Here is a 20,557-nt window from a genome sequence, read left to right as displayed (position 1 = left end):
GGGGGGAATCGTGATACGGGCGCGCTTTGACTTTGTTGATACATAGTCATCGTCGTCGTCAATAGAAGGGAAAAACGAAGAGGGTGAAAAAAAAAAAAAAAAAAAAAAAGCAAAAAGGGAAAAGAAAAACACCGCAAGAGTACGGAGTACTCCGTCAGAGGCTTCAAATCCAAGCTTCGCGCTATCAGGACCCAGACCAACAACCCCTTGCAGTCCAGGGGAGTTCAGCACAAGCTCCGACCCTCGTATGGAACCTCGCCGCCCTTGCAGGGATGTTTGCCGCCAACCACAACGCGGTCCTTGACGCTGACCCAGGTTCGTGCCGTCAGAATCGCCGTGGTCTTTGAGATCAGCCCGGGTTGTTTCTCTTCACCCTACGTTAGGCCCTTTTTTTTTTTTTTTTTTTTTTTTTTTCCTCTCCTCTCCACAAGTAAACATCGAGAATGTGCACCGTTGAACCGCAAATCAGCTCAGTGGGTGCCCAGCTGCAGCTATTCGCGGTACGACGACGAGGTCGAATAGTTCCAAGACATAAGAGGGCGTTAGGGCCATAGCTTAGGTGAGCTTCTTCTGTGGGAACGCTGTTTGGATCAATCAGTCACACTGGGCTTTTTCTCCACCCGGGCCCGTCACCGTCCAAGTTAGGCTGTCCAGTCTCGATGACGGCTCCAGGTGACAGGGGAGCTACATAAGCATCAACAAATTCAGGGGAAAATACGGGGTCAGACGGGACATCAAACATGGGTGATTTTAGTCGAGCCCAGTCGTCCCCGGGCTACTTCTTCACAGACTCCAACGGCATGCCAAAGACCTCCTCGAAGTCGTGTGCTGTAAACTTATCGTACGATTGTTCCTGGGCTCTTGCGCAGAGACCGCCACCGTGGAGGTCTGGTCTTCTCCTGATGCATGCCTATCCGGCCACCAAAACGTTGAGACTCTCTCACACGGTGAAAAGCATTGTTAGAGGATATTTGAGCACACGACTAACTATTTACCCGAAGCCGCACATCCAGGGAGCTACATGCTCCGTACGGGCAATAAACTTGAGAGCATTGCACTTGGACAGCCACGCCTGCAAGCTTGAGTTTTTGAATTATCTCTGATTGGGCCATGGGCCCAAATGGTCCACGAAATGCTTTTTTTTCTGTGCTCCAATTGAACCTTGGAGCCCAAGCCGCTATTCTTGACTTTTCGGATTTCGGTCCAGCAGCGCGCTCAGGGGGTCAAGGGCAGTCCGGCGGCCATTGATCTGCTCACAACTCAATGACGTGGGAGGCCGGTCCATGGCCCAATAAGGTACCCGCATAGCCCTACCATCAAGCGTGTTTCTTGTTTAGGATTTATTTATTTAAATCCTATGGACGGCCGTCCCTGACTGGCAGACACCCACCGCTCCTATCGCACTTCTTTTCGTTCTCTATACGTCTGCTCCTGCAGGCTGTCTTGTTCTATTTTCAGTCGCTCGCTCCGGCATCGATTTGACGCCTCCGTTTTGTTTTTGTTTTTCTTTTCTTTTCTTTTCTTTTCTTTTATTTTTTTTGTGGTAATGTCTTCCGTCACTCATTACCATACTATATAGCCCACTGAAGCTCCTAATAATATAGCCTTTCTTGTTTTTTGGGCTTCTGTTGCTACATGGTTTTTGACTGGAATCTGAGCATCTAAAACGTCCTATCCTCCCGCAGCTCTTCTCAAGCCATTGGTGCGGGCGAGTGCTGGGTTGATTATCATGGCGGCCAAAGGAGCGTGGGTTTGGGCCGTATTGCAGGTCATAGCCTGCATCGCGTTCCAAGCCCATGCCTACGATATTCGAGGCGTTAGGGGAGGCGTCCAAGCATCCGGGGAAAGGCCTGCGCGCCAGAACCTGGAAACATTCCAGGAGTCTGGGCCAGCATTCGATCTATACATATTGGCCCTTCTAAAGTTCCAGGATGAGGATCAGAACAGGATGTTGAGTTATTATGATGTCTCATGTGTGTGACGTTTCCTCCCGGTTATCTGCCGTGCGAAACTTCTAGCTAATATTCATGTTCAGCTATTCACGGATACCCGTTTGAAGCGTGGGATGGCGTGGAAGGTATTGGCGGAGGGGGCTACTGTGCACATGCTTCAACAATATTTCCTACATGGCACCGCCCATACCTTGCTCTTTTCGAGGTTAATCTCTTCCGCTTTCCCTAACAACAAGCCTCGACGGGCGAATGCTGACATCGGCTCCAGGAGATGATCTGGAACCACGCCCAGGTAATTGCGCGAGGATATCGGGACTCCCTCCGCAGCACATATGTTGAAGCGGCCAGGACCTTGCGAATTCCTTACTGGGACTGGGCCAGTAATCCGGAGCTTCCACGATGTGTAGTCACCCCTCAGATCCGGATCACCACACCCAACGGAGAAGCCACCATCAAAAACCCGCTGTATTCCTATACTATCAATCCCACCGCTGGAAAAGGATTCCCTCCGCGAGATCCAGTGAGTTCAAGCAGAAATAAACATGCCAAACTCTTGGGGTCTTAACTAACAGCTATTCAGCTGTCCCAGTATCCAGATACCGTCCGGGCGCCAGACGACGAAGGTCAAAGTCAAATGGAAGAGGTTCAGCGAAGACTGAGAGCGAACGGTGCATAGTAAGCGCTAATTGTCATGCAGTACTTGTTTCACTTTGCTAATTTCCTGTTATAGCTTCCGCCAGGCCACATATTCTCTGCTTAGTAGCGAACCTAACTACACTATTTTTTCGACCAGCGCCGTTCGAGATCGTGGGAACAACTATAATAACTTAGAAACCATCCACGGCCAAGTCCATGTTGCTGTCGGTGGTCCCGGGGGGCATATGACATACGTCCCTTGGTCCTCGTTCGATCCCGTTTTTTGGCTGCATCACGCGTTCGTCTACCCCATGTCTAATCGGTTCTATGCAGTCTGATACTAATGTAGTATCTAGTAACGTGGATCGCCTCCTTGCTATGTGGCAAGCGATCTACCCTGAGTCCTGGGTGCAACCATTGGCTTCCATGAGTCGGACCTATGTCTCGAGTGCAGGAACTGTTGAAGATGGTAATACCCGTAAGTGCCTCTTATCATCTCAAGGATTCGACCGAGTGTCTGCTAAGTGGTTAAATGAACAGCTCTCGCTCCATTCCACTCGAGGGGCAGCGCGTTCTGGACCTCTGATTCGGCTCGGTCGACAAAGGCGTTCGGGTACACTTATCCTGAGATTCAAGACTGGGGTGTCAGCGCAGCGCAACTCCAGAGCAGCGTTCGCCAACATGCCAACAGGCTATACAACAGGAGAAGGCGAAGAAGATCGGAACACGGCCTCAAGCTGCCAGGCTTTGGAAAGGGCAAATTGTTCGACTTTGCTAGCGTCTTGGAGAAGGCATTCAAGTTCACGGAGGTCTTGACGGATCTTGCCGAAATGAGTCTTGCTGACTTTGACAAGCTCGGCATCAATAACTTGCACAAGCAATGGGTTGCGAATATCAAAGTGGACATGTAAGTAGCTCATTAGCCCTTGTCGGTGATCCTCCAGCTCATCAGATACCTTCCCAGGAACGCTATCTCGAACCCATTCCGCATCCACTTCTTCCTTGGAGAGCCACCAAGTGACCCCAATACCTGGGATCACGCAGCTAACCTTGTCGGCACCTACTCGCTCTTCTCCAACTCCATGCCCAACCCTACCGACACAGCTCACTATGTCTACGGCCAAATGCCACTAAGCCACGCGATCGCTGAAGCCCATTCCCACTCCCTCATCAAAGACATCGGCGCGGCAGGCGTCGTTCCTCTCCTCAAGACTCACCTTCAATGGCGGGTCCAGGAGCTTTCCGGCAGAGTCATCGATGTATCTAAATTTTCTGATTCGTCTGTCGGCGGCGAGCCCGGTTTGGAAGTATACATCGTCGAGAGAGACGTTGACCCCATTAGAGAGACCACCGAGTTTCCCAGGTTTAGCGACTGGAAGATTTACAAGGAGGTCACCGAGGGCAAGCCTGGTGGTGTTAAGAGCGGTGGCAGAAGTCGCGGTGGCAGCGGTCACGGAATCCGTAAGCACTTCGCTGGTGGACATGGACGACATGGCGGCCAGAAACATGCATCATGCAAGGCCGGAAATAAGAATAGCCACTCGTATTAGGTATGCTTCTGAGCACTCGAAACATGGTGCAGTTTCAATCATAATTTTCCTGTTCATCTGTTTGCGTCTCTTTTCGTGGTATGTACGTTTTCTTTTCCTCAACCGAAGATTTGGGTTCTTGTTGATACGACAGCCAATCTAAAGCACATAAAGTTATATATTTGTTACCGTGACTATGTATTCCCTTTCCGCTGTGCTCGGACGCGCGTCTAATATCGCATTTTAGTAAAAAGGGGTTGTGTGCGTTGATCTGCAAGGCACACGACGGAGTGGTCACGGCAGAAATACATCCTTAAGATGTTTGTGATATGGGCCCTGGGTGAGTTACACATGGGGACAAGACAAACAAGATCCGCCGTGCCATCATTGCGGTTACACCGCCGCTGCAGTAAATAACTGGATCGACGCATCTGACCAATCCTCCATTGTCCGTAAGTTAGGTTCCGGTCCTTCAGTGTCAATAGTAGCTGCTGGAGTGTGTATAGCGAGCATTCAGGGGGGGCAACAGACACCAATCTCCTCACATCACTCGAGATGAACAGGGGGGACTGAAAGATTCAAATTATCACCATCATTAACGTAGTGCTTCATCTATTCATTACATGCATATGATATAGTTAAGTAGTATGGGTAATCACGCTAAATCCACCACATTCATCACGCTACTCCTCTCTTGCCCCTGGCCTAAACCACTCCTGCTCCCGCGTCGGCTTCCTCCAGACACCGACGTCGACGGAGACGCCAGCCCGGAGACCACTGTCGACGAGGACAGCAAAGACTGATCGTACCCCCTCCTGGTCGTAAAACTATTCCCACTCACGGAACCCTTATCATCCTCAGCAGTATGGGGCTCTCTCAGATTCGCCCAACGGCCGCCCTGCACCGCCGGCGTGATCGATCTCGCCATATACTCTTCCAGCTTCGGCTTTCTCAACCCCACGCCTCTAATCACACTGCTCATGACATCCAAACACTCCACCACCCATCCTAAAAACGCCGCGTGTCGCCTGCTCACTTCCAGCGTCCACCGGTACTCTCCCAACCGGCATCTGTAAAACTCCTCTTCCTCTCTCGTCTGCGCCGTGATACGCAATAACATTCCAAATGCCACGATGAGTGCGAAATTCGTACGGGCAGCCGCCGGCCAGAAAGCGCGCAGATGGTTCGGACGCAGCCGATTGACAAAGTCCATGGCGGATATGAGGCGGGTTTTGGCGGCTGAGCGACAGATGTGGATGAGGTAGTCGTCGGTGTGGTTTGGGTTGATGGAGCGGATTATGCAGCGGTGGAGGGTGATCTCGGTGGCGAAATAGGCAAGGTGAAGCCCGCCGTTGGCCGCCGTGCTGGTGCTGGTGGTGGGGGCGGTGTCGATGGGGTTGAGAGAGGTGTCCATTTTGAGCTCGGGAGGTAAATTGGCGAACCAGTTCTTCAGGCGGAGCTGGATGGGTTTTGCACGCTCGAGGATGATGCGCGTGGATTGGTCGCCGGCGTGGGAGAAATCCTGGGTGGCGCGGAGCGTGTAGAATGTGTCGAGGATGTCGGAGAGGATGGTGGTGAGAGTGATGAGGCAAGAAAAGAGAAGAGGCCCGGCGTGCGTCGGCGGATCGTTTGAATTGGGTCCCTTTGAATAGCAATTTTCAAAGTCATCAAGGGACAGCTCTTGCACGGTCCAGTTCTGGGTGAATATATGTGAGGGCTGTCCATGGGTCAGGGCACACCACTTATCCTGCACGTATAACGCCCAAGCCAGTCTTTTTCGAAGGCCTTTCTCCCAGCTCTCTATTCTCCATGTAGAGCAGTCCTGGTGCAGCCCAATATCAAATGCTGCTGTCACCAACTGAGATATCAGCCTCGGTGAAAAGAGCGCCGACTTTTGAGATAGAAGCAATCCAGCTTGGATGGCAGCCAAGTGTGGTCGCACAAACGAGTCATTTAGAAGCTTGAGAGCTGTAGATTCCAGACGAGCAGCGTCTGGCTTCCGTAATGTCTGTATCCCAGGACCCGGGTCTAGCCATTTCAGGGAAACGAGGTATATTGAGGCGAGAAGCACGGGTGGTACGCTCCTCGACTGATACAGAGAGCGAAAGCGATCCTCCATCAGCACCGGGAAGGTTGGATGGATGTTCTGAAAGAATTTTTCAATTAACGAGGGACCAAAGGGTGTAACCAGATTCTCGATCGCCTCGACGGAGATCGACGGCAGCTCAGGACCAGCGTGAGGCACATCGACCATTCGCATATACGTGCCATCGTCCGAGAACTTGCGGATCCGCGATGCTGCCAATTGGCCCTCGCAGTTCTGGTCCAGTGGAAGGTAGTCCAGGAGCAACGGCTCCAGCTCGGTCGTCATGCCGATATACTGAGTTGTCAGGGATGGGCTCCCTTGGCACTCCGTTTGGGTAAAATTGTGCGATTGTGCCTCCAATCTGCCTCCCGGAGCGGACACAGATTCGTCTGCTGCATGTCTAATTGGTGTCAGAGGCCTCTCTCGGCTGAAAACCCATAACTAGCCTGGTGGTAACCGTACCTCTTTATAGATTCATTTTCCAAGGTGGTCGTCGTTTCTTCGAGCTTCCTTTTCCCCAGTTGACTGCTTAAGGTAAAAGTACACTCTTGTCTGTGAAAATTGCAGGAATAGCATTTGTTTACTAATTCATTCATAGCGCAGCGGCTCTTCCTCTTATAGCATGCGTCGCAGGTGGCGGAACTCCCAGCACCATGCGGCTCAGTTACCAGACCGGGATTGTTCGCCAGCGAAGCAGAAGAAGACCCGGACGCATTGGAGCTAGAGTTTCGGCGATTTATAGCCGGGCTCTCGAGCGCCTGGTGTTGTTCAGCAGGTCGATCGGCAGGAAGACTGGGCTTGGATTGCTGCTGGGGTTGGGAGGCCGCTGATCGAGGACGCAGCACCGGAGAGGCTTGTTGCTGGTTGATAGTGGCCGCAGCCGCCATGGCCGATGACTGCTGATGCTTTGGTTCAGCTTGTTCTTTTTCTGGGCGATATGCACGACAAATTTCTCCGAAGATGATATCGAGGACGTCAAGAGGTCGCTTGATAGGAGGTTGCCGAGATTGCGACTGATAAGAAGTACGGTTCAAAAGCACGGGTGGATGGGACACAGCCTTCGTTCTCAGGCTATCTTTCAAAGCTATGACTGCAAAAGGGGCGGAGAAAGTTCCCCCCCGGGCTGCAGTTCGCAGATAAGGCGCGCGCCCAGGGACGGTTCACCCCCGATTATCACCGCGACCACAACAAGCGGGATTCAATTGACTATTAGCTCTTCTGAGGACGAAATAGTCAGCTAACTACTGGCTAAGGGAGGCGCGGCTTGGAGGATCCGGTTGGAGGCCCCTGATAAAGGGAACAAGGCAGGTTTATGCACGATGCGAGGCCTGGACGAGAAGACTAATAGCAACTCATAGTCAGGTTACCTTTTTTTCCTTTTTGATAAGAAGATCAGCCAGCTTGGCTTGCCACTTGATAGTGTTCACAGGGAGCTCCGCTTTTTCGAGGTCATCCACATCCACATGTTTGCCGGCTGAGAACGGAGCGGCGAGAAGAAGATAATGAAGCAACAAAGAAATGGGGAACAAGAAGTAGAGGCGGGAAATATGCGCAACTAAAAATGTCAATAATAATAATTAATTAAAAAAAAAAAAAAAAAAAAAAGAAAAGAAAAAGGGCTCGTGAAGCTTGCTATTTTTTTTTTTCCTTTTCTTCTGGAACAGATTAATAACAGATAGCTACCACAGGTCCCTCCCCCCCTCCCCCAATCCGCCCGTTCGTGAATCGGCTTGGGTTATTATGCACACACCCGCCCATCTCACTCGGGCCATTTTAATTAGATTAGATATATTACGCAGGAAGAGGCTTGGACGTACGGAGTACCTAGGACATAATACTCCGTACAGACAATTCGGCTGCGACGACGCCACCCGGAGAACCAATCCTCGTCCCTTTTTCCTTTTCTTATTTCATTTTGATATTTTATTATATATATTTTTTTTTTTCCTTTCCACTATAAACCCCCCCCTGTCGCCCATCCGTGGCCCGGGGAGCGAATTGGAAACTAAAGACACTGGGGAATGTTCCGTAAGGCTGCTTTCCCTTTGTTGATTCCATATTCCCACACGTAAGAGCAACATCGGACGGGTCGATATCGCGGGCAGCCGCCCGCTCGGCTCGTCTAACCTGGCCTGGCGCATTCTCCGAGGGCCGGGTCCGGGCCAGACTACATACTTCGCTCGCCGGCCGCTCGGCCACTGCTTGAGGCTCTCCGAGGCGGGCGCCGACGCGTCGTCGTTCGTCCTTTCCCGCGTGCTGGTTGTGCCTGCCGTCTCTTTGCACGTCTTCTTTCTTCGTTTCCTTTTTTGGGTTGGGAAAGAACGAAAAATAAAAAAGGGTGGGGGGAAGGTTTGCGCTTTCCACTTCCACACACACACGTACACACATATAGACACACACACACACAACACGCGACGTCCAACCGCAACTCACCTCTTTCGTCCCATCATGCAGCGCTGCATTACGTCACTGCCCCCACCGCCAAGCCTTTCCGATAAGCAACCTCGCGTTGATTCGCTGCGGCCCGCTGCTGCCCTTGCTCCCGATCGCCAACCCCGAAATGTCCCGATACATCTTATGTAATGCCAAGGCCCACGCATCAGCGATTCTGCCGGCCCTCGCCGCCCGTCACATGTTTCCAAATGCGAGACAAGGTTGACCCGCGACCCTGGTCAAGTTCAAGCGTTGCGTTCACCCGGCAAAGAAGAAGCTCCGCCGGGGAATAAGGAGCTTGATCGCTGGGACCAATCAGCACCGGGATCCATTACATAAGGTTGCAGCTGTGCCGCGTGAGATCCAGGCTTGGCATTATGTAACCGGGCCCTTAGGTAATCGGAGCCTGAGCATGACTAATCGCGCCCTCGACCAGCCCAGACAGCATGAGCTGACCGCCGGCGACAGGGAGCTGGATGACAAAAAGCCAGATCGATCTACATGCCGGCTTGCATATGTAGTAATCTACTGTACATACATACATACATACATAACATCCATACATGCTGACATGTGAGGTTCTCTCTCTGGCGCTGCTGCTCTCTGCCCCTCCACGGGGGCGTCGCGCTTGTTCTGCTGAGTCATGCATCGCTCGGTGTTCCGTTCAAAACGTCTGCGCGGCGGTTGATACTCCGTACTCCGTCCCTAGACACGGAATTCGACGTAAACATGAAGCCCGTCGCATTGAAAATCTTTTGCTGGCGCACCGTCGGGCCAAGCCGTTTCAAACAGATATGCCATTACCTGATCGTGCCATCCTGCTCATAAACGAGGTTTGGAATCCTATCCCTCCTTTAATCTATTCCCCCTGGGCATCTTGCACCCCGGACTAGCCCTGTACTGCTGCCCGAGACCATCTGCCTCCATCACACCACAATAACAGGGTGGTGGCCTCATCTCATCGGATGATTCATCATTTGATTTCGATGCCAAATCAAAGGCATCCCTGTCTCGCTTCTAAAAACAGTAGATGAAGAGCACAAAACGGATCCACCGCATATGCAGAGGGGGACCTGACAAGCAGGGGTATAGTGGCCTCGTCAGACCACCCCGGACAAAAGGGCAATGCAAGCATACATGTGAGGCAAGAAAAGGAAAAGAAAGGAAAACAAAACATGTTAAAGCCGTGTTTTACCATCCAAACGCCAGTTGATCTGTCATACGATATATCTTCTTTTTTCTTTTTTCCTTTCTTCTCGCGAAAAACACAAAAACACAGGGAGACCATGCCGCCTGAAAACAAACGTCGACGGGATATAATGGTGGTGATATAGAACATATGCGCCCGAGACACAACTCGCCCCCCTCCCCCCCCTTCTCTCCCGAAGCTAGACAAGAAGGACACTATGCAAAACCGTAGTCAGAAAACGAATTCACCTTGGAGCTAAATCCTGAAAAAGAAAGAGAGTGGGTAGATGATACTCACGCATTGACACATCCGTCGTTCTCACAATTATTTGTAATCTGAGCCCACTTGCCCCAGACCACCTTACCGCCGGCGGTCACTAATCCCAACTCCGACACATTGACTTCGATGATCGTCCCTTTCGTCAGCACCCCCAGCTGTGTATACATCGGGCTCTGCGGGTTTTTCTTCACGCTGATAATCGGCAGTTGCACGGTGACTCCCAACTCCGGATGCGTCACATTCGCCTTCTTGTACCTCAACCCCATCGGCCTGATAAACCGCTCGTACTTGACCGGTCTTCGGGTAAAGTCATTACCCACAAAAGTGGGCTTCGTAATCATCCTCTTCCAGCTCTTCTTCGACGTCTTCTTCCCCGTCTTGACAACCTTGAACATCTCCTCCTCACTGATGCCCTTCACCTTAGGCAGTGGAACCGAGAACTTGGCCGCCTTTTCCGCTCGCTTCTCTTTAATCGCGCTCGAAAGGGCCTTGGCATTGGTGGCCTGGGAGCGGTCGAGGAGATATTGTGGCAGAGGGGTCGTAGAGGGCTCGTTGGGCGCGGCGGACTTGACATCTCTTTCTTCTTGCGCCTTGATGCGTTTGCGCATCTGGATCTTTTCGGCATGGCGCTTCTTGTGGTAGAGTTTGGCCCGCAGGCCGCGGAGGGTTTGTGCATCTTGGGATTGTTTGTGCGATTCACGGGCTATCCGCTTCCGGGTACGCTCCTCGTGGTCGAGGCTGGACGTATACTATGTTAGCTGCAAGGTGCTCAAAAGGTAAGGGAGAAGAGACCGTGAAAGGATCCCCATCCCAGTGCCCAGACAGCGGGAGTAGTCTTTCAGAGAGTGTGTAGACGTACCGCTTCCCGTGCTGCTTCTGCCATCTCTCGATATACCTATGTTTTGTATTAGCATCTTACTCAAACTCGGACTCGGATGCTTGACTGACTCGTTCTGAGGCTGGATTTTAAGGAGGATGTTAGCAATGTATTCACCCACACAGCTCATCCATGGACCCAGTCCTCCCTGCGAAAAAGGGAATCACTCACCATGATGAACGGTATACCAATGGCTGCTGCGTCCTGGCTTCTCACAATTTTCTTATCGCGGCTATCAAAAATCGCCCGTTTTCGCTGTGGTAAGATCACGTGAGCTGACAAAGACGATCTACGGCGGCCGCAGCGGCCACGAAACGAAAAACGAATCTCGAACGTCGAAAATCTGCAGATGTACGGATTTTCAGCACCCGACGGGCAGACAGGACCTCCCCACGACGCTCGCGGACCGGATGGTGACGGTTTAACGGTTTAAGACGACTTCCTATACCCATTTCACATAGACAGCTACCTATTCGGTCAACAATGCTGTCCAGACTACCCGTCCGAGCCGCGCTCGACCTGCGAGCCCGATCCACAGCTCTCCCCAGTTCAACCTTCGTAGCAAGAAGAGTATACCTCCACCAGGTTTCCCCAGTAACCCAGTTCCGTGAGACGCACCCCGAGATCCCTCCGCAATCGGCACCAGCAGAACAGCCCGTCCGCCAATCCAAGTCTCAAACCCTCACGACAGCATCACAGACACCCCCTTCGCCCACGACTCCCGATCTCCCATCCGTTATCGAAACCACTATTCCAGCCCCCAAGCCCGCCGTCCCACCAACCTTCACCGAGCCCGTCACACTCACCGAATCCATCATCTCCCTCCTCCCACGCCTCACCACCCAATCTCCACACTACATAACCGCCCACATCCACGCCCGGCCCTACATCCTCACTGCAGGTGACACCCTCCGCCTCCCTTTCCTCATGCCAGACGTTCACTCCGGCGACATCATCCGCCTCAACCGCGCTTCGACGCTGGGATCCCGCGACTTCACTCTAAAAGGTGCTCCGTACATCGACGAGCGGCTGTTCGAGTGCCGACTGCGGGTGATGGGTGTGGAATCGGAGCCATTGCGCGTCAAGGAGAAGACAAAGAGACGACAGAGGCATATTCGGCGGGTTAAGAGCAAGCACAAGTATACGATTCTGAGGGTGATGGATGTGAAGGTGAAAACTCTAGAGGAGCTGATCGCCGAGGGGGCGCAGGTTGAGAAATGATCGGGGTGTGAGTGTAGGGCTTTTTGTTCTTTTTCAAGGTTCGAAAGCTTCAATCTGCCTTACCCATATGTGCATGAGAGAGACGGAATGATGCGTATCAGCGGCTTGGGTATGAACTTTTGTTTTCAATAATGTATAAATAGAATTATACTCGCTACAGAGTAGCTGGCGTCATAATCAAAAGGTTGGAAATTCATTACTTCTTGTACAAATTAGAAAGATAAGAGAGGGACTCGAAAGAGGAGTGTTGAAAGAGGAAAGTAAGGAAAAGATTGGTGCTGTCGAAGCTGGATGCGCGCATCATAAGTGTGGATGTGCTGTCAAAACCGGAATTTTGTTTAGTCCAAACATGTCAAAAGGAAAAGATAACCGTCGCTCAAAAAAAATATATGTTTCCGTCCGCGCAGTGAGCAAAGCCAAGCTGTAGAAAAATAAAAATTCTCAAATCAACACCTCAAAAAGATGGAATTCTAATCACCATCACGCCGAACAAGCGCCAATGATACAGGATCAAAATAGGTATCTTTCGCACAACACCCAGAAGCTAATGACGGGATAAAAATGTCCAAACTCCAAGAGGTAGTAACCCAAAACAAATGCCAAAATTTTGAAGGGCACAATTTTTGTCATCTATCCTCTTCCATGGCAGCTTTAATCTTTGCAAAGAACCCAGCCGGCCACCCCGCCAATTCTTGGGCTGTGGGAGGTCCTCGAGCACGGCAATGATTGACAACGTTAGTCAATATCCTGCCCAGCGTCTCCTCGGTTATAGGAACCGTACCCTCCATGTGTGTCTCCGGATACAAGAACGGATCGTTAGGGCTGAGTAATTGCTTTATCGTTGGCCTAAGTGCCTGATCGCGTTGCAGACACCCCTTCAATGTTCGCAGAACGTTTGATTGCACGGATACGTTACCCACGCCGACTGGAGGATAATTGATCGGTACTCTAGGATTGGGAATAGCCATGATCCGTTCAAGGGGCTTGGCGATATGGGCAAAAGGCGCTTTGCCGTAGACCATCTGATAGAGTATGCACCCCAAGCTCCACACGTCACTCGGTTTGCCCAATTTCATCATCTTTCCAGCGGTGGCAGGAAGACCAAGGGCAGCGTTGCAATCGATAAGAGCTTCAGGAGCCATGTAGTTCGGAGTTCCTATTTGCTGTTCACGGTGCACATTGACTGTGTGGTCTTGGATAGTGTTTGCAATCCCAAAATCGATAAGCTTGAGCCTGCCATGAACCAGGAGGAAATTCGCAGGTTTGAGATCGGAATGGACAATGTCAAAGTCATGTACAGCTTGCACGCATTCCAGCATCTCTTTCCAGTAGAATCGAGCAAAGACCGGATCGAAAACAGCATCCTCGGTGTTCAATTTGTGCGTAAGGATCCGATGGAGATCCGATTCTCCCATCTCCATAAGAACGCTTAGTGCATGTTTCTCCTCGTTGATCTCCCAATCGAACAGTTGAACGACGCGCCCGACATTCCGCAGCTTCTTCAAAAGATCGATTTCTCCTTTGTAGCCAGCCAATGCATGGGGATCGACATCCTCTAGGTGCACCCGCTTAAGCGCAAATATCTTACAGTTTTCAGCCATCACGCGGTAGACTCGTGAACTGCCACCACGGCCTATGCAGTCTAGTCGTGTATAGACCTTTCGGTTGATAGATACTTGCGCTCGCTTTCTCTTAGATTGCGAGGAGCTGGCGGCCCCGGCAACGGCGGTAGCGGTTTCCAGCACACTCATTTTAGGTGGAGGAGGCGGAGCAGGTCGGCGAGGGGTATTGTTGCTGACTTTCCCTAGTGGCTTCCGTGGGGATACTGTCTCTGGCGCGGCCTTGATGGCGCCTTTGTCCTCTTCATGTAGAACAGAGAACTTCTCGATTTTGTTTAGCAGTCCAAACCCTTCAGGTTTAGTCCTCTTAAATGTAGGCGGTGGACCATTCTCCTGATCATGTTTTGCCGGTAGCTCCGGCGGCGAAGGCACACGATATACTGGATTCATATCGACGTTTGGTGACCGACGCTGCCGGGATCCAGACGAGGAATTGAGATGATGGGAAAGAGGGGAGCCACTTTCCAGCGCGCTCACACTCCCACTCCCACTGTTTCGGAGCGATCGTTGCCGGATTGGTATGGATTGAGGAGTTCGAGATAATGACGCGCCAACATTGTTGTCTGAAAATCGTGGAGATTCGCGCGGGCTCTCAAAGGACCGCTTATTCCGTAGCATAGAATCTTCCAACGGCGACGGTTCCTGAGATTCTTCATATCTGTTGCGAGATCCAGAATCAAGGAATGATTCTTCCTGATGCTCGGCGCGCGGCTCTTCCTCACTCTGGCGCCGGAGGACGCCTCTCCTTGCAGGACCATTAAGAAAGGAACCTGACAATTTGCCCACACGCTTCACTCGTAGAGAACCCTGAACTCCAGTCTCGACTTCCGCCCTTGTTCGGGGTACCGTTCCCATCCCAGCTCGAGCATAACTACGGTCGTCTTGGCCGCTCTTCATGCCATCGTCCAAAAAGGACCGCTCCTCAACCCTACTAGCATCGCTAGATGAGCCTCCATTGGCTGACGGTAGTGATGCTGACGGAGAGCGAGTCGTGCTCCTCGAACCTGTCGCAATCCTAACACTTCTTGTCCGCGGTGCCGGGGTGATAAAATCATCGCGATTCCCCTCGTGGACATTATACTCCCTCTCTCCTCTTCCTGACAAAATCGAGGCTTCTCCCCCAAGCGAACTTGGTGAGCGGCGCGACTCCAATCCAAGACGAACAATCCTCAGCGGGGGACTCGCACTGGCACGCTGATCTGGCGACGCAATTCTGACCTGCTTCACATGCTGTCTTCGACCGTCCTCCCTCTGATAAGGTTGATTTTCCGATCCGTCTCTGGTACCTCTTCTCGGCGACGTGTCCAATCCCGACGCATCCTCCCCTAGCAACGCCTTCACCGACGCGCTGAACTTGATGGGCTCTGGAAAATCATCATCGTCTGAGCTATCTCCCGCCGAAATCGCCCTCGATCGCGCTAAATCTTCAGCCATGTTCCCAATCTCCACCGAAATTCCATGTGGCGATCCGTTGCTGCCGATATGTCTTGATACCGTTCTGCGGTGGAGATCATGTAGTGATGCTGGCCGCTGGCGATTACTCGCACTCCTCTGGCCCGAAGGCAATGGCGTAGGGGAGGCAGTAAGGGTCATATTAGTCGGTCCTAAGGTGTATTATAATGCATGAAGCCCGGAGTACCGGTTGTCGACATCTGTAGCTGCGTCCAATTCGAGCGCTTCGCGGGTCTCAATCTCGCGGTGAGGACGCTTTGAAAGGGGCGGCGGACGCTACCAAGACCACCACGTGACCGTATCAACAAGCTGTTTCTACGGCAACACGACCATGGACGGCGACGGTGAGGTCAAACTCGGGCTGCTTCGATGGATCTTGCTGGGTGCGAGAGAGGCGAACTGATGTCTCCGTGCGGGGAGTCCTCAGTTGGAAGGCTATTTCACCATTGAAGAGCACTACAATATACGCCACAGAGTGCCCCCCAGAATATCTTCGTTGAGCACTGAGATTTGCTGTTTCTGCGGACGTGAGAAGTACAGCCGCTACTCCGTTGTTCCTATGCTTTTACGGGATTGAATATGCTTCAGGGGAATGGGATTATCGCCACTCTCACATCAGATTGGTGTTCGATAGTAGCAGGTTTAACCGAATAGAACGTCAAAGTGAAAATCGTAAGAAAAGAACGAAGGAATAGCACTCTCATAATGGCCTGTTCCTTCGAGAATATTGACCTTCCAGCCGTTTACCACAAACAACCCCGTAGCTGCATCAGCCCTTATTCGGGCGATGTTTGGTTAATATGATGGCAATGATTATATTGACCCACCTCATCATCAACTGACTGATTCGTTCTCGACCCCTTGTTCAGTGAATCCACGCCAAAGCGCGGAATTACGAGTGTTGCCCTCATTTCTCTACGTCCGAACCAGCTTTCTCTTCCCGGCGTCTTGCAGGTGATGAGACTGGCGAGCTCTTGCGCCGCCGTCTCGCAGCAGGAGCATATCTTTCAATAGATTGATGCCTCTTTCGTTTAGTTCGGTCGCGACTGCGGCTCCGACTGGACAAGGGGGTTCGAGTGTGGGATCTGGTCCGGCTACGAGCGCGCCGTGGACTGCGATCCCGACGGTCTCTGCTTCGACTAAGAGAGCGATGGTCACGAGAATTAAGGTCCTTGGTAACATCAGCTCGTGTTTCTCTTCTATCATGCTTTGAAACGGTAGATGATGATCTTCGTAACCGACCTCCACCACCTCGACGTCCAGGACTGCCTGAGCGGGACGGCGACCGCGATAACGAGCGTCGTGGTGGCGATCGTGATCGGGAAGCGGAACGAGATACGGAGCGAGAACGATATCTCTGCGACCGTTGGTTTCGGCGACGGCGTGGAGACGGTGAACGCGAAACGTTTCGTGAAGAAGAACTCAGGGATCTTCTCCGATATCTTCTAGGAGAACGTGAGCGAGATGATTCAGAACGAGTGCGAGATCTTGATCGGTGGTCACTATAAACGGGGCTTTCCCTCCTTCTACGCTTGGCGTCCCGCCGGTCGTAGGAGGGAGATCTGCTTATCGAACGTTGCCAACGTCTACCGCGATCTCTTCTGGCCCGATATCCGCGGCGTGGCGGTGAAATCGAACGGGATGGGGAGCGTGCGACGGAGCGAGATGGTGAGCGTGAAAGCGATGGAGAACGCGACATCGATCTTGACGGACGGCGTCCTCGCCCATCCGCCCACCGTGAGCCCCTTCCTCCCGACGGCGCATAAGTATCTCCTCTCGGGCGACGTCTATCGCGGTACCTATCTGGGCTTCGTCGTCTGGGAGGCGGCGAACGTGAATCTCGGAAATTTCGACGACCGTAGTCTCTTCGGTTCCTCCCGCCGCCGGCGCGCTCCTCTCTCTCGCGTCGCCTGATCGCCTCCATTTCCCGCTCACGAGCTAACTCTTCTTCTTTCCGTTGACGGGCTTCCTCGGCTGCCTTCTCAGCATCAAGCTATCCGAAGTCAGTATATAGCCAGGGGAATACATCGACAGACAAATGTGGCAACCTTTTCCTGTATAAGCTCCAGCTTCTTCGCTTCAAGCAGCTCCTTCGGCACACCCTGCGGGTTGCTTTGCGCGCTCAAGCACAGGTTCCATAGGTCCTTGCAGAATTTGGGCGTATCCTTGTCCAAGAATCCGGTAAGCTGGATCTGTAAGTGCTTGATATTTGGCTGCAAAAAATGCGTCAGTACACGCCGCGTTCCTTCTGATGTAAGGCACGAAATGGTAGGTTTGGGTGGGGGGAGGAAACGTACGAATCGCGAACCCTCGATCAGATTGAAGCACAGTTCAATGACGACATCATCTTCATTGCCCAGGATATCCGAGATCTTGACTGCAATCCATCTGTCTCCGAGGTCAGTCTCCAAGCAGTGGCGAGCAAGCTCGGGAGCTGGGGCAGTGGCAGGGGGAATACGCCTCACTTTTTCATCACTTCGATGTTGACTTTGTTCATGTCGACCTTTGTATTGAACTCGGGAGGGAATTTCGTCTGCTTCAGCAACTTCGCATCCACGTTAGCCGCCATGGCGGGCAACAAGCAGCGGCTGCCTTGACAACGCGGCGTTCCCTGCGCACGGCAAAACCTGGCCAGGTTGGAGGACGCAGCTCAACGGGAGGTCAAGAAGAAAGATTAGTTAGCCGCTGACAAAGCACCCGAAGCCAATCACCGAGCTCGCCAGTTGTTAGTTCCGCTGTCACATAGCGGGGCTTTAGTTGGCCAAATCCCGACTGACTCAGCAGGACTTCCGTTTAGCTAATAGTATCAACATGAGAACAGTGTCTTTTCGGGTTGATATTGGACTTCATAACCAGCTGCAAGAAAAGAGGAGAATATCAAACATTGTGATCTTTCAGGTAGCTCAATTTTATGGTGGTAAAACTTACTATCAATGTTAGGGTACAAAAAGAGATATATAGAATGATTACGCAAGGTCACGCTGGGTGGACTTAACCTGACCGTCTTCTTCGGCGAGTGAAAGAACAAAACAGAGCCAAAGGTGAATGATCACTCAAGTTCTTAAATCTATTCTGGGATTGTCTGTCGTAGAGTATATCTCTACCCACAGCTTTTTATGGCTTCTCCCTCCTTGCTGCTCGCAGGTTCGAATCTCAAGTATGTCATAAAAATGGCTTGTCGGTCTCTATGAGCCTCATTAAAACAATCAATACCATTCAACCTCGTTGAGTGTCTCGCGCGTAAATGGTGTACCTATCCTCCGCATGGAGTACGTGCCCTGCGTACATTTGATAAGAAGGGAAAATTGGCTCAATCGGGGTTTGGGCCCGCTTGATGACGATTGCATATCGTAGATATTGCTAGAGGGCAGTTGGAAGTGATTGCATCGAAGATCCAGCAACAGCTGAACATTTTCAGCTACCAGCAATACATTTGAAAACTGAAAACGAATAAGCCTGTTTAGCATCACACACGAACACTTTGCAAAAACACCACCAACGCCGTGCCCGAATGGTTCCCAGATTCCCAATCAAGGGTTAATACATAGAGCCGCTAATACAGCGCGGATTCGCATCGCCCTTTATCTCCTATACCTCCTCCAGCTCCCACAATACCCGGCTAACATCATCCCTCGCTTGTCGCAGGTCCTTGTCCACCAATCCCCCGTTCTGGTACCGTTGATGTCTCAGCTTCACCTCTTTATGCAAATCAATCAGGTCCTTTGCGCGCTGAAGGTCTGGATTCATGGACTGGGAGCTGGCGACGGCAGAGCTAGCATCCTGGGGATTAGCTGAACCTGGCGCTGTTTTGCCCACGTTCAGGAGAGCGGCGGCATCTGCGTGTTCCTGGAAAACTGGTCAGTCGGACCATAGGGAGTCTAATTGCGAAGTCAATCGGTGAACATACACAGGCCCGAAGGGAGGTGAGGTCGGAGAGTATCTCAGCGACCTTCATTCTTCTCGCGTTGCTGCTGGACCATCGATCGAATTGCCTGCTGGTCGGGTTCGGGAGAGGTGGAGATGATCCCGGCCGGGAAAATCTTCGGCAGCGAGCTTAAAAGTAGCCAAAACTCAACCCCCACGGAGGTCTCCGCCGGGAGAAAATGAATGGTGTCGAGGAACACCTCCGCTGTTGCAACACCGATATTAATAATTGAGATCCATTGCACGTGTCTATTATTTCTACAAGGGATCAATAATTCAGGACAATACTCTCCTCTTTAAGACACCCAAGCTCTGACTTGCAATTCGCAATGGCGTCGATCAGGGAAAACTGCCGAAAAATCATTTGCATCGGCCGGAACTATGCGTGCGTCCCGATGGCCTCCTATCCACGCAACTCCCCGAGCCAGCAAAGTTGCCTACGAGACCAAGCCGCTGACACTTTCTCCAATGCAGAGACCACATCGCTGAACTCAACAATACCCGCCCCAAGAAACCATTTTTCTTCCTGAAGCCCACAACTTCGCTTGTAACGCCCGGCTACCCGCACGTCTTCAGACCAAAGGGCGTAAACCTCCACTATGAAGTCGAGCTCGGCCTTATCATGGGCCGCCGCCTGAAAGACTCAGATCCAGCTGACGAAAAGGGAGCTTTGGATGCCATCTCCGGTATGCGATTGAACATATATCACTTCAAAAGAGAGACACACAGCCCCTTAAAAAAAAGGAAAAAAGGGAAAAAGAAAAAAGCCATTGAGAAAGCTTCTCCAAGACCAACCCGCTCATAACTTCTACTCCAGGTTACGTCGTCGCCATTGACATGACCGCCCGTAACGTCCAAGAGTCCGCCAAACGCGCCGGCCTCCCCTGGTCCATCGCCAAGGGCTTCGACACCTTCTGTCCCATCAGCAACTTCATCCCCAAACAAGCCATTCCAGACCCCCATAACGCCAATCTACATCTTTCCGTGAACAACGAGATCCGCCAGAATGACAACACCGGCTTGATGCTGTATCGCATTCCTCAGATTCTAGCAGAGATATCTATGGTCATGACGCTCGAGCCTGGTGATCTTGTCCTGACGGGTACACCGAAGGGAGTGGGCGAAGTGAAGCATGGAGATGTCATGAGGGCAGGAATCAGTGTAGATGGGAAGCGATTGCCGGAAGGGAATATCGAAGTTACAGTGAAGGATTCCGAGGGGAGGTTTACCTTTGGGGAGTTTTAGACGGCAAGGAAAGGTGAGATGAATGTACAGGACAATATTTGAGTATATATACACTACATACACCCCATCTCGAACAAAAATATGGATGATATTACTTTAAGATGAAAGGTTGAGA

At 51.7% G+C, this 20,557-nt stretch overlaps 8 protein-coding genes across 8 annotated transcripts; 3 read left to right on the top strand and 5 right to left on the bottom strand.

Moving 5' to 3' along the window:
• Positions 1-1,400: 1,400 nt before the first annotated feature.
• On the top strand, positions 1,401-4,351 carry D8B26_008230 (uncharacterized protein). Its single transcript, XM_003068006.2, has 8 exons — positions 1,401-1,973; positions 2,036-2,157; positions 2,221-2,472; positions 2,533-2,627; positions 2,683-2,886; positions 2,945-3,066; positions 3,129-3,495; positions 3,553-4,351. The coding sequence occupies exons 1-8, from the start codon at positions 1,730-1,732 to the stop codon at positions 4,136-4,138; spliced, it is 1,992 nt and encodes a 663-aa protein (XP_003068052.1). The 5' UTR covers positions 1,401-1,729; the 3' UTR covers positions 4,139-4,351.
• A 282-nt stretch (positions 4,352-4,633) lies between these two features.
• On the bottom strand, positions 4,634-7,755 carry DAL81 (Fungal specific transcription factor). Its single transcript, XM_003068005.2, has 2 exons — positions 6,666-7,755; positions 4,634-6,603 (listed from the first exon to the last, which is right to left on the bottom strand). Exons 1-2 carry the CDS (start codon positions 7,088-7,090, stop codon positions 4,773-4,775), a joined length of 2,256 nt encoding a protein of 751 aa, XP_003068051.2. The 5' UTR covers positions 7,091-7,755; the 3' UTR covers positions 4,634-4,772.
• Positions 7,756-10,024: 2,269 nt separating this feature from the next.
• On the bottom strand, positions 10,025-11,111 carry NSA2 (Ribosome biogenesis protein; the record flags this gene model as incomplete). The annotated part of the gene is made up of 4 exons (XM_066125790.1): positions 10,025-10,040; positions 10,123-10,842; positions 10,964-10,999; positions 11,053-11,111. 4 exons carry the CDS (start codon positions 11,109-11,111, stop codon positions 10,025-10,027), a joined length of 831 nt encoding a protein of 276 aa, XP_065981874.1.
• A 353-nt stretch (positions 11,112-11,464) lies between these two features.
• D8B26_008227 (mitochondrial 54S ribosomal protein bL21m) lies at positions 11,465-12,202 on the top strand (the record flags this gene model as incomplete). Its single annotated transcript, XM_003068003.2, has 1 exon — positions 11,465-12,202. The coding sequence occupies one exon, from the start codon at positions 11,465-11,467 to the stop codon at positions 12,200-12,202; it is 738 nt and encodes a 245-aa protein (XP_003068049.2).
• Positions 12,203-12,828: 626 nt separating this feature from the next.
• On the bottom strand, positions 12,829-15,414 carry MPS1 (Dual-specificity kinase, spindle pole body (SPB) duplication and spindle checkpoint function; the record flags this gene model as incomplete). The annotated part of the gene is made up of 1 exon (XM_003068002.2): positions 12,829-15,414. One exon carries the CDS (start codon positions 15,412-15,414, stop codon positions 12,829-12,831), a length of 2,586 nt encoding a protein of 861 aa, XP_003068048.2.
• A 480-nt stretch (positions 15,415-15,894) lies between these two features.
• D8B26_008225 (uncharacterized protein) lies at positions 15,895-17,842 on the bottom strand (the record flags this gene model as incomplete). The annotated part of the gene is made up of 4 exons (XM_066125789.1): positions 15,895-17,266; positions 17,322-17,486; positions 17,571-17,661; positions 17,739-17,842. The coding sequence occupies 4 exons, from the start codon at positions 17,840-17,842 to the stop codon at positions 16,181-16,183; spliced, it is 1,446 nt and encodes a 481-aa protein (XP_065981873.1). The 3' UTR covers positions 15,895-16,180.
• A 796-nt stretch (positions 17,843-18,638) lies between these two features.
• D8B26_008224 (uncharacterized protein) lies at positions 18,639-19,274 on the bottom strand. The gene is made up of 2 exons (XM_003067999.2): positions 19,181-19,274; positions 18,639-19,119 (listed from the first exon to the last, which is right to left on the bottom strand). The coding sequence occupies exons 1-2, from the start codon at positions 19,226-19,228 to the stop codon at positions 18,862-18,864; spliced, it is 306 nt and encodes a 101-aa protein (XP_003068045.1). The 5' UTR covers positions 19,229-19,274; the 3' UTR covers positions 18,639-18,861.
• A 230-nt stretch (positions 19,275-19,504) lies between these two features.
• Positions 19,505-20,534, top strand: D8B26_008223 (uncharacterized protein). The gene is made up of 3 exons (XM_003067998.2): positions 19,505-19,582; positions 19,672-19,883; positions 20,015-20,534. The coding sequence occupies exons 1-3, from the start codon at positions 19,527-19,529 to the stop codon at positions 20,440-20,442; spliced, it is 696 nt and encodes a 231-aa protein (XP_003068044.1). The 5' UTR covers positions 19,505-19,526; the 3' UTR covers positions 20,443-20,534.
• The last annotated feature ends 23 nt before the right edge of the window (positions 20,535-20,557 follow it).

This window comes from Coccidioides posadasii, chromosome 5 (genome assembly GCF_018416015.2).
Source record: "Coccidioides posadasii str. Silveira chromosome 5, complete sequence".
NCBI lineage: Eukaryota > Fungi > Ascomycota > Eurotiomycetes > Onygenales > Onygenaceae > Coccidioides > Coccidioides posadasii.
The sequence above is the reverse complement of the archived record's forward strand: the minus strand, read 5'-3'. Positions and strand labels throughout refer to the sequence as shown.